At 42.7% G+C, this 13,185-nt stretch overlaps 1 protein-coding gene and 1 pseudogene across 13 annotated transcripts in view; one reads left to right on the plus strand and one right to left on the minus strand.

Moving 5' to 3' along the window:
- GALNT10 (polypeptide N-acetylgalactosaminyltransferase 10) overlaps nt 1–13,185 on the minus strand; it is a 216,131-nt gene that overhangs the window by 41,332 nt on the left and 161,614 nt on the right. For all 13 annotated transcript variants that reach the window (XR_013378346.1, XR_013378345.1, XR_013378341.1 and 10 more), the window contains exon 5: nt 2,740–2,925. Coding sequence is in view for 2 of the 13 variants with exons in the window: in XM_077895782.1 (XP_077751908.1) it covers nt 2,740–2,925 (186 nt within the window). In the remaining 11 variants the exon portion in view is untranslated. The remainder of the gene's footprint in view (nt 1–2,739; nt 2,926–13,185) is intronic.
- Nucleotides 4,214–5,274, plus strand: LOC144311900 (proline-rich protein 13 pseudogene; annotated as a pseudogene).

Raw genomic sequence — 13,185 nt, forward strand, 5'->3', positions numbered from 1 at the left:
CCAGATGCACCTACAGAGAATCAGACTCTGGGGGTAGAGCTTGGATCTGCCTGGTGAACAGGCTCCCGAGGGGGATTCTTAATGAAGTCGAAGAAACTTCTCCAAGGAAAGATCTGGAGAAGTGCTTCCCTTCCCAATTATTCACAGCTGCGCAGGGGGGATTTCACACCTACAGAGGCTCTGGGCCAAGGACACAGCGCTCTGCAGAAGGCTGGCTGATGGTGGGAGGTGTGAGGTCAAGGTGCTGCTGTACTCACCTGGGGACAAAATGCCCAGGTCCAAGCCCTGGTTTTGTCACCCACGGGCAGCATAACCTTGACAAAGGTTTTCTGATGCTTCTGAACCCTGGTTTCCCTACCGACAAAATGGAGGAAGATGGCACCAATCTCAGGGGGTCCCTGTGAAGACCGCATGGGATAGTGGGCCAAGGTGCTCAGCCTAGCCTCTCACACATCCACACATCCCATCAGCACTCCGCCGACATCGTCTGTGACTGGAGCTGCTGAAAGAAGCTCAGAAGCTCAGAGGCTGAGCATCACCCTCATTCTCCAACTCTTTAGTCTCCTCATTTGTTATATGTGGATAATCATGCCTGGCCTGTCTGCTTTACCAGGTACTGTCAAATTCAACTGTAGCTGTGGCCTAAACAGCTAAGGGGCTAGCAGAGCCATGATGCTGCTGCTGCTGCTGATGGTGGTGGTGGTGGCAGGAAATGAGGATCAACAATGGCTTCCCTTTGGGGGGCTGAATCCTTCTTAGGCTCAGGTATGCCTCATTTCCCCGGAAGGCGGAGTGAGGGACCCCTGGGTGGCTCAGCGGTTTATGCCTGCCTTCGGCCCAGGGCATGATCCTGGAGTCCTGGGATCGGGTCCCACATCGGGCTCCCCGCATGGAGCCTGCTTCTCCCTCTGCCTGTGTCTCTGCCTCTCTCTCTCTCTCTCTCTCTCTCTCTCATGAATAAATAAAATCTTTAAAAAAAAAAAAAGGTGAAGTGAGCTGTGCAAGGAAGTGTTAATGGTTTCGAGACAAAAGCCCTGATGCCCCTCGTATGAACAAGGACACACTTTTACATCTACACCACCAGTTCACTTTTCTATTGGAAAAATAAAAAATAAAAAGAGGGAGAATGTTCCTTCCATGTATTCTGCGGATTATGAAAATTACCCTCATATATTTCCATAGAAACAGAGTTAAGGGCTATTTAGACTCCCAGCTCAGCTTCGTGCCCCACCACTTTGTTCTCTTTATGAGTCACTGGATGACCCAATAAATGGGTTGTTCCTTTAGCACTATAAATCAGGTGATTTATGGTGAGGTTTTTCTTTCTCTTTTTCTTTTTCTCTTTCAGTAATGAAAGGCAGATGGAGAGACCTCTTGGCTTAATTAAATAAACAGCCAGAAAATCTGTGTTATATCCTTTTCTTAACCCAATGGGATCCTGGACCCTTGGGGTCAGAAGCATATAATCTAATACTGAGGTTCCATGCTGATCTGTGTTAAAAAACAAATTTGCTGGATTATCCCATTAAACTGTGTGGGTTTTGCTTTTCGTTCTCACCTCTGCATGGTGGCTTAAGCAGTGCTCCTCGAAGTGTGGTCCCTGGACCAGCAGCATTGGCAGCACCTGGGATCTGCTTAGTAATGCAGCTTCTCAGGCTCTACCCCTGGATTTTCTCAGTCACAAATTCTAGGGTGAGGTCCAGCACTCTGTGTTTTAATGAGTCTTCCAGGTGATTCGGATGCAGGCTCAGGTTGGCCCTAAGTTTCAGTTCCCTTTGCTCCCCAGCTCCTTCTGTTATGGAGAGCATACCTACTCATTTGAGAGGGACATTTTCTTTTTTTTTTGTGTGTGTGTGTGACATTTTCTCTCTAGATTGACAACTCTTCTCCATTCTGCCTCTGTTGCTGTCCCTCGCTTGATTCCAGTCTCATCGGGACATTTCCTCTTCGAGGTCCACCCATTAGCACCAGCTGACCACCTTCAATGAGTCTGAACTCCACAGAACCCAGACCTGCTTCCTCAGCCAGCTAGGAGGCACCTCACTGCCCAGAACCCGATCCTCATGCCTCCTTTCTGTCTGCAGTGCTATGGTGGATGACTGCTGGATCGTGCTGCCCTGTCCACAGCCCTTTCCTGATAGCTGTCAGAAACTCTCCAGACAGGAAAGGAATTTAGGGAGGCAGTGTGGAGTTGTGAGAGTGGACAGACTTTGGGGCCAGAGAGACGGCGATGTTGACACTTACGACCTAAAGGAACAATATTGAGTCACTCAGTATCTCTAAAACTCAATATCTTCTACTGTAAGATGGGGACACTTCTGACCTGGCATACTTTTGTAAGGCCTGGAGATAACACTTACAACTTTTCTGGCTTAGTAGCAGTGCAGTGAATGTTAACTATTCTAAGCTACTAGGATAATGTCCCTCCACAGTTTGGCTCCTACCAGTAGATAGCCTTGGCTTCCTTTCTAATAATACTTGCAGTAACCTGGGGGAAGATATCATGTAACTAGGCATTAGCATGCTGTAGGACTTTGGGCAAGTCACTTCCCCTCTTGGCTTCCTCCTCTGTAAAATGAAGGGACAGGGCTTGAGTGGAATTTTAAAGTTTCTTTGAGCATTCCTGAATCCCTTGTGGCACATGACACTGGCTGGCTGCATCTCAAGCAGTTAAGGGAACCCTTGCCGACAATTCCTGCAAGAGGTTGGGGCCTACCTTGCCATGGGAGGATGCCTTACCAAGCAAGGGGGGAAGCCAGTTAACATTAGCTTCACAGTGTGAGTCTAAGAATGTGATGACATCCCCAGTTGCCGCTGAGGCCCCCAGCATCCGGGTTCTTATCAGCCCTTCCCGTTTCTTGGTTCGAAGAATCCTCACACTGGGGAAAAGGGCCATGTAGTCTTCAAGTGGCTTCTTCAGGTGCTCTGCGAGAGAGACAGAAGAGGGGTGAGAACAGCTGTTTGGTAACCGTTCTTATCTTCCCTCCCTGACGTGTGCACTATACTTTATAGTTTAGACACAGCTTTCCCTTCCCGCACAATGCCTCATGGGACCTTTCAGGTAGGATGACCACCTGCATATCTAAATGAGACTGCTGAAGCCCAAAGTCTTGAGTGCCAGTGCCAGGCCTGGACCACACAAAGATAGTCTGTAGGAGAGTGTGTGCAGCTGGAGTTTATACTTGGCTGAGACCTCTCTTTTTCTGGAAACAATGTTCTGATTTTGCTTGGTGAAACTGCCCCTCCCACACTCTCAGTCCATCACACCCTAGGTGCGGCTTACCCTATCTCTAGGAGCCAAGGGGGCAGAGCATGTGGTCTGGGCCCAACCAATCAAGGCATGCCATTTCCTTGCCTATAGTGATTGGTTGAGGGATGGCCATGTGACCTGACTAGCTTCAAAGAATTACTCTTGAGGGTTTTTTTGTTTTTGTTTTTTTGTTTTTTTTTGAAAAACGAGGCCCTTTCTTTTTCCTAGAGTTGTTAAGTTGGTTGGCCATAAATCTGGAGGTGCTGGTGACATCTTTGGCAAATGAGGTGATGAAAGGTGGGAGGGGGGCTCCGGCTGGGACTGAAGTAACATGTAAAAAGAGACGAGATGGAAGTGATCCTAAAAGGTATTTTGATTCCCCAGGTCCCCCTGTGCCTGAGGCAGACAGACTTTTAGACATTCTTACTATACATGAAACAAATTCCTCTTTTTGCGTATTCTAATGTGGGCTGGGTTTCGGCCCTGTGCCTGGTAAAGTTGCTCTAAATCAATCTCAAAGATAGCCTCTTTTTACTGAAAGTCCTAGGCTTAACCGGGTGTCTCTTGATTTTAATCACAGTTAGGGCTCCTTATAAAAACCCTAGTATGAAAAAAACCCCACCAAACCTCTAGTATGGCTGCCAAAACCCCCTAAAGTTTGTACCACGCTTAACAATGAAATACTGAATGTTTTTATCCTATGATCAGGTTAAAGGCTGTACACTCTCTCACCACCTCCATTCAACACTGTACTCAAATTCCTAGCCAATACAACTGGCAAGACAAAGAAATAAAAGGCATAAAGATTGGGAAGAAAAAGGAAACAGTATCTTTAATTGTAGATGACAGGATTGTTTTACATAGAAAAATCCTGGGGGAGGATGAGTCCAGCCTAGGAGGTGGTGTAAATCCAGACTGGGTGTTGGATTCCCCAGTTTCCTCCTTTCCTCGTCCCTAGGCTGCAAGAAAGCCCCGAACATGTGGAATCCCAATGCTGGGCAGTCAGGGCCGCATCCATATCCCCCTAACATCGGGTACCCTGAGGTGCCAATCCTGTCCATCCGCCACCTGTGAATCCCGGCTACCCTCTGGGCCCCTATCCAACTACCCCAGGGGCTCCCCAGGGGAATCCAGCTTCCCCCCCCACCCGGCGGGCTCCCTTATCCTGTGCCACAACCAGGGTACCCTGGATGCCAACCCACGGGTCCCTACCCACCTCCCTACCCACCACCTGCTCCTGGCACGCCTCCTGTTAATCCCTTGCCACCTGGCATGGGGGGATGGGGAATGGTGATGGACAAGAAGATGCGGAAGAAAATGAAGAAAGCTCATAAAAAGATGCACAAACACCACAAGCATGGCAAGCATTCCTCCTCCTCCTTCTCCTCTTCCAGCAGTGACTCTGACTGAATACAGGGCCTGGACCCTTCCCTCAAGTCACTCCAGTTCTGCTCTCCCATCAAGCTTCAAATGGCATCTTGTACTGGGGAAAATTAACCCTTGTGCCCCTTCTCCCTCACCCCCCACTCTGAGCCTTACTCTGCTGTTCAGCCCTAACTGGCTTGGGAAAATGGGCCAAAGAATTGCCATGGGCTAGCAAAGACCGTCTTCTTACTACTTGGAAAGACCTTTTAGCTGATGAGCTTAGCAGAACTATTTTTTGAGGCTGGTGAGACCTTTGAGCTAAATGCTGAAGATGAGTTTAAGATCTGTAAAATGGGATTTTTTAAAACTTTCTTTTGTAATACTTGTAGTTGAGAGAGGTTGTGGAAATTTAATTATGGAAGAAAAGAAACTGTGCCGTTTTGTAATGGTGGCTGGCATACTTTGGTGATTTAGTGGCAAATAGATTTCCCACCAGCCTTTATTGATTTACTAACTGTAAGCGTGCTGGGAGGTGGAGTCCATTTGGTTGATAAGCTCTACCTGCCGTTTTGGAATCTAATCTCACTTCTTAGCTCAGTAGGCTGGCTCAGGGCCTTCTCATTCTCCAACTCTCAGCCCAAATAAAGCTTTTTTTTTCCCCCTGGGGAAAAAAAAAAAAAAAGAAAAATCCTGGGAAAACTACAAAGAAACCAGAACTAATAGGTACACTTAGCAAGATATCAGGATACAGGTCAACATTTAAACATTAATTGTATTCCTATGTACTGGTAAATAAAAAAGCAACTGGAAACTGCAATTAAAAATGGTAAAAATACCATTTACAGCTTAACAAAAGAAGTAAAAACTGTATACTTTGAAAACTGCAAAACACTGTTGAAAGATATTAAAGACGTAAATGGAAAGATACTCTGTGGTCATTAATTGGATGACTTAATATTGTTAAGATGGCAATACCTCCTATATTGTCTATAGATTCAATGAGCTCAAAAATAGTAGCTGAATTCTTTGCAAAAATTGATAATTGACAAGCTGATCCTAAAATTTATGGAGGAGATCAAGGGATCCAGGATAACTAAGACAATCTTTTGATTACTTATACATGAATGTTTATAGCAACACTATTAACAACAGCCAAATGGTGGAAATAACCCAAGCTTTCATCATCTCATGAATGGATACACAACTATGAAATATATCCAAAGAATAGAATATCACTCAACCATAAAAAGGAATGAAGTACTGATACAGGGTAAAATGCAGATGAACCTCAAAACATTATACCAAGTAACAGATGCCAGACACAAAAGGTCACATATTCTATCATTCTACTTGCATGAAATTCTAGAATAGGTGAATCCATAGAGACAGCAAACAGATTAGTTATTACCAGAGACTAGGATGGGAGAAATGAGGAGTGACTACTTAATGGTATGGGGTTTCCTTTTGAGCAAACATACTGGAACAAGGTGATGGTTGCACAACACTGTGAATGCATTAAATTCCAATGAATTGTACACTTTAACATGATTAACTTTATGTTATGTGAATTTTACCTCAATTTTTAAAAAATGGGTAAGGGGGTGTGGGCAGGGGGATGGGGTAACTGGATGATGGGCACTGAAGAGGGCACTTGATGGGATGAGCACTGTTATACTATATGTTGGCAAACTGAACTTAAATAAAAACAAATGTAAAAAAAAAAAGAATTGGGTAAAAAGATCTGAATAGGCACTTCTCCAAAGATGATATACAAATTGCCAATAAACACATGAAAAGATGTTCAACATCTTTAGTCATTAGGGAAATGAAAATCAAAACCACAGTGAGATACTACTTCACATCCACTAGAATGGTCATAATGAAAAAGTCAGATAATAAGTGTTGACAAAGATGCCAAGAATAAGAATCTTCATATGCTGGTAATGTAAAATGGTACAGCCACTTTGGTAAACAGTCTGGCCATTCCTCAAGCAGTTAAGCATGGTTAATGTATTACCCAGCAATTCCACTCCTAGGTATATACCCAAGAGAAGTGAAAACATATGTCCACCCGAAAACTTTCACATTGATGTTCACAGCATCAATATTCAAAATGGCCCCGAAATGAAAACCATCCAAACATCCATCAACTGATGAATGAACAAACAGATGTAGTATACCCATATAATGGAATACTATTCAGGAATAAAAAAGAAAAGAGCAATTGCAACAATTCAGATGAACCTTAAAAATAGGGCTGGGTTAGAACCTTAAAAATAGGGCTGGGATAAAGCAGTCAGACACATAAGTGTAGATAATATTATGATTCTATTTATCTGAAATTTCTAGAAAGGCAAAATTACAGGGCCAGAAAGAAAGTTAGCAGTTGTCTGGAGGAGGGTTGGGAGTGGGGATTGATTGCAAACAAGGGAGCTTTTTGGAGTGATGGAAATATTTAAAACTGGATTATGGTGATAGTTTCACAACTGTATTCATTCACCTAAGAACACACTGAACTACAGGCTTAAAATATGTGATTTTTATATTATGTAAATTGTATCTAATAAGGCTGTTAAATTAAAAAAAACCAATTGTATTTCTACATACTAGCAAAGAACAATTAGAAAGTACGATAAAAATATCCTTTGTAAAATAACTTCAAATAGATAAAGACCCAAATAAATGAAGAGATAAATCATATGTATAGATTAGAAGATTCCATATTGTTTTTTTTCCCATATTGTTAAAGAGTCAATTCTCTTCAAATTTATCTATAAATTCAATGCAATCTCAATAAAATCACAGCAGGTTTTGAAATTGACAACTTGTAAAGAACCTAGAACAGTGAAAACAATATTGAAAAAGAACAAAGTTGAAGGACTCACACTGATTTCAAAACATTATAAAGTCAAAATAATCAAAACAGTATAGTACTGGCAAGGAATAAACAAACGCATCAATAGAACAGAACAGAGAGGCCAGAAGCGTACATACATATGTGTCATTGCCTGATTTTTGACAAGGGCACCAAGGCAAATTCAATGAGAATAGAAAAGAATTCTCAAAAATGTGAAACAAAACAAACGAACAAAGGAAAAAGAGAGAGAGAGAGAGAGAGAGAAAGACAAACCAAGAAACAGACTTAACTTACAGAGAACAAACTGCTGATTGCCAGAGGGGAGGTTGGTGGGGGACAGGTGAAATAGGTGAAGCAGATTAACAGTACACTTACGATAAGCACTGAGTACTGTACAGAATTGCTGAATCACTCTTTGTACACCTGGAACTAATGTAACATTGTATGTTAACTATACTGGAATGGAAATTAAGAACTAAAAAAAACCTAACATGTCCTAGTATAACTGGATAAGCACATGAAAAAGATGAACCACAACCCCTACCTCATATCATACACAAAAAATAATTTTAGATCGATCACAGATTTAAAGGCTAAAGGCTTTTAGGCTAAAGCTATAAGGCTTCTTGAAGAAAACATGGGACAATATTGTTGTGAACTTGGGGTAGGAAAAGATTTCTTAGGACATAAAGAGCACTAACCCATAAAAGAAAAAAAAACCCTGATAAATTAGACTTGATTAAGAACTTGCTCTCCAAACCTTGCTCATCAAAAGACATCAGTAAGAAAAATGACAAGGCAAGGAAGAGTCTGGGAGAAAATAGTCACAACATGTATCTGACAAAGGACTTGTATTCAGAATATGTAATGAATTCTGACAAAGTCAATAAAAAAAAGACGACTGATGTAAAACTGGGCAAAAAACCTTGAAACATTTTTACAAGAACATGTCACAAAAGAACTGATATATAAATGTCCAGTAAGTGTATGAAAAGGCATGACCCAAATTAAAGCTTGAGATGCCATTCCTATAGATTCCCCAGAATGACATAAAGTAAAAATAGGAACAATATGAGATACTGTGGAAGAAGTGAGCAATTGGAACTGACTCCTTGCTGGAAAGAATAGAAAGTGTACAACCACTTTGAAGAGCTGATTTCTTCTTATAAAAGTATCAGACAACTGTCTTATGTCAAGCAATTCTACTTATAGTTATTTACCCAAGAGAAACAAAAACAGACACCCACAGAAAAAAATGAGAGTGTTTCACAATAGTTTTATTCATAATAGTACCAACTAGAAACAACTTAAATATCACCAACAGGTAAAGGGATAAACAAATTGTGGTAGAGTCATACAATAGATTCCCTACTCAGCAATAAAGGGAAAAAACTTTTGATATATCCAACCACATGGATGAATTTCAAAATTATTATGTTGAACCAAAGAAGCTAGACACAAAAAATAACTTAGTGTATGATTCATTTAAAGTTTATCAACAGCTGAAACAATCTTCGAGGACAGAATTAAGAAAAGTGTTTGTCTGGGGTGTGGAGACTGGCTAGAAGGAGCATGGGGGAACTTTCTGGGTAACGTAATTTCTGTATCTTGACTGGGGGTTGGCTTCCCAAGTGTATACACCTGTTAAACTTCTTGGAATTGTATAGTTAACATAGCTGTGCATTCTTTCACTGTTTGCAATTTTTACCTTAATTTAAAAAATACTGGTCTATCAAACCCAACACCCCAAAAACAAATAATCCAGTTAAGAAATGGGCTAAAGACATAAATAGACATTTTTCCAAAGAAGACATCTAGATGTATAACAGACACATGAAAAGATGTTCACCATCACTAATCATCAGGGAAATACATATCAAAACCATGATGAGTTACCACCTCACACCTGTCAGAACAGCCAAAATTAACAACACAAGAAACAAGAGGTATTGACAAGGATGAGGAGAAAGAGGAACTCTCTTGCACTGTTGTTGGTAATGTAAATTGGTGCAGCCACTCTGGAAAACAGCATGGAGGTTCCTCAAAAAGTTAAGTAGAATTACCCTACAATCCAGTAATTGTACTACTAGGTATTTATCCTAAGGATACAAAAATACAGATTCGAAGGGGTACGTGTACCCCGACATTTATAGCAGCATTATCAACAATAGCGAAACTATGAAAAGAGCCCAGGTGTCCATCCACTGATGAACGGATGAAGAAGATGTGGTGTGTATGTACTCAGCCATCAAACTGAATGAAATGTCACCATTTGCAAGGACGTAAATAGAACTAGAGGGTATTGTGCTAAGCGAAATGTCAGTCAGAGAAAGACAAACATCATATGATTTTACTCATATGTGGAATTTAAGAAACAAAACAGATGAACATATGGTGGGTGGGAAGAGAGAGGGAAACAACCATGAGAGACTCTTAAAGATAGAGAACAAACTGAGGGTTGATGGAGGGAGGCGGGTGGGGATGGGCTAGATGATGATAGGGATTAAGGAAGGTACTTATTATGATGAGCTCTGGATGTTGTATATAAGTTATGAATCACTGAATTCTACTCCTGAAACCAACATTGTACTGTGTGTTGACTGATTAGAATTTAAATAAAAACTTGAAGGAAAAAAATACTGGTCAAAACACACACTCATTCTCTCTGTCTCAGCTGGAAAAGTTGGAACTGATTGGGAATCAGAACTGGCTATGCTCTTGATTCCAGCACAGTGGGCCATTCCTTGATTTCCTCTGGGCCTTGGTGCTATCCTTGAATCATGGTTTGGACCAAAAGGTCTTCCAGGGCTGTGGACCCAGGCCTCATGGAAACCTAGTTAGCATACGACCAGAGCTACTGGGTGATCACCTTCCCTAACCCAGGCCCCAAACCCTACTCTGAATTCACTCCATCCGGGGTTAGAGCTGGAAGGACCCTCCTATGTCAGGAGACGCGCACGTCTGATTCACCTGGTGAGCCGGCTATAAATACAGCTATGTTGGGCATCATCCTAAAGAACTGTGACTTGGTAAGTCTGGGGCAGCATCCAGCATCTTTTGTTCCAGAAGTGATTCTGATGCATAGCCACACCTGGAAACCACTGGAGTAGTTCAGTCTCTATTTTATAGACAGAGAACTGAGGTCTAAAAAAGGGAAGGACCCCCCTATGGCATATACTTAACAGCAGGGCTGGGTTTCAAACCAGGGTCCTCTGGCTGCCAGAACCATATGACCCTTTTATTTTTCTAACCCCTTATAGAAATGAATCACTTTCACTGTTATGGAAGGCAGACTATAATTTGTAAAGGAGCTTCACACATTTATCTCCCCTGCTTCATTAAATCATACTCCACATCATGCTTCTCTGCCCTTGACAGGGCGAGAAAACGGATGCTCAGAGAAGCTTGTTGTTGTACAGCCAATAAATCGCTGGGTTTTCTATAGAATACAATGCTTTCCCCCCTCTTGTGTTCCTCAAGCTCTCACAATCCTGTATCACGATCTTTGCCAGTTCCACTACCCTACCAGTTAGTTTTAAAATCAACTCACCTTTTTAAATTAAAATTTTTCATTTAATTAGATTTACTTTAAAGGGGAGCAAACACCATAAATGGAACATCGGTACCATTTATGATAAAGAGCTAATAAATTAAAAAAAAATAAAAATAAAATGGTGTGACTGGATTTTAGCCAGGCCCTCCTTCCTCCCCACAACTAGGAGCTTAAGCTCTGTTCTCTCTCTCTGTCAAGAAGGGAGATACGGACAACCAACCGAAACTCTCATCCAAGGTAATCAGAAGACACAGATGAGAGCTGGAAAGAGAAAACGTTCTCTCCACATGATTCAACGTTGTCTAATGCAAAATGTCTGGACCAACTGAGATCATCTCAGGTGCCACTAAAACCACTTTTGCACTGGCACACTCAGGACGCTTCTCCAGTTGCTTGATGTAAGTTTCCAGAAACTTCCATGACTTGAAGCATGTTTCATGGTGTATCGCCTGGCATCTTGCTGGTCGGAGCAATTAAAAGATATACGGAGAGAAGATTATCTACACATATACAAGCCAAGGCTGGAAGGCTGAAAAATACTCCAGGTCGCCTTCTTGCTTGGTTGCCAAGATTAATATGGCGCCTCCTGCCCTTTACCACTTCGCTTTGGAACAGTGACTCTGTAGAAAGCAGAAATCAATTTGCCCTAATTGAGAGACTAAATCTTTCCAAAAGAGACTTTCTTGGGCAGTGAAACAAGATAGCAAGAGGCATGATCACGCTCCAGATAATACTGCTGTTCGGGCAGGAACACTATCTTTTAAAAAAAGGAAAAAAATCCATAGTCATTGTCTGTGACCAGCGCTGCTGCTTGGCTGGGTTCAACTGGTAGGTCATTAAAACGAGGATGAGATAATCTCCTTCACCCACACACCACTACTCCCATCAGAGGGTGAAATATCACCCCGTCCGGCTCTAATCATTGAGGGCCTGGTTTGGGCAGAGCCCCATCGCTAAATCACCCCAAACGCAGATGGCTGCAGTCATTACAGATCGACCAATTAGGGCCTTTTGACAGCTTGTGGTGAAATCGGAGCAATTATTTAGGGGCAATTATGCTCCTCCTGTCCTTATCAGAAAATGCATTTACACAAAATCAGGACTGTTGCCTGATTTTACCACACTGTCTTCTTGGATGAGCACGATCCCTAAAGTCACAGAATTTTAGAGCTGGAAGGGACTTGGATGAAGATGATGATGGTTACGATGATGACAATTATAGGGAACAATTACTGAGCCCTCGCTCACACATGGAGAGCTCCCTGCTTCATATACATCATCTCTGACACCTACGACAGCACTACAAGCAGGGCATCACAACCCCATTTTATAGAAGATACCGAGAGGCTCAGAGTGGGAGATGTAACCTGCCCAAAGAACACAGTTTATAAATGATGAAGCCAAGGTCTAAAACCCAGCCCTGCCTGACTGTAAAAGAGCAGGCTCTTCCTACTGCACCAAACCTCACCTCTGCCTCACGGCAGTCCGGCCCCTCGGTCGAGCCAGAGGGGAATGGGGAGGACCAGAGAGCTGAAATATCTTCCAATCCAGAATCCTACATCGATGCAGCATTTTCCACCCTGGAATTTCTCCCAGTTTCCTGAGCACTAGGACAGGGATGGAAAACAGACTTCATTAAAGTGCCTAAGCTAATGAGTTGTAATGGATACCTAAGCTGTGTTAAGAAAGGCTCTGAGGCTGTATCTTGGCTCAGCATAAAAGTACCAGGACTGAGAAGAGATGTCTGCAGCCCTAGTGGCACATACTCATTCCTCTTCCAGGGGCTGCAATGTTTGAAAAGCAATACAGTTCCACTGCTTTTGCCCTTATTACCCCTTACTCAATGATGAGTCACGATGATTCTGAAGGTGAACCCCATCACGGTAAGGCTTTAAACAGATGTCAGAAGAGCAATTAAGAATGCTCACAGGTGGATTCTGCGTGCCCTGTCGACACATCCTTGGCATCTTTGTGTGTGTCCTCTGATCCCCAACCCTGGCTACGGGCCTGCCAGCATCTGCCTCTGCTGGGAGCTCTCTGCACCCATGAGTGGACCCCAGCCAAGGGCGACAATGTGGGTGGATAGCCGCCCCAGCTCCCTTGCCTCTCGGGTGGGATAACCCCAAGCATGTGCTCTGGGCTGGCTCCCGGGGCTACCAG

The sequence above is a fragment of the Canis aureus genome, chromosome 4 (genome assembly GCF_053574225.1).
Source record: "Canis aureus isolate CA01 chromosome 4, VMU_Caureus_v.1.0, whole genome shotgun sequence".
NCBI classification, from domain to species: domain Eukaryota; kingdom Metazoa; phylum Chordata; class Mammalia; order Carnivora; family Canidae; genus Canis; species Canis aureus.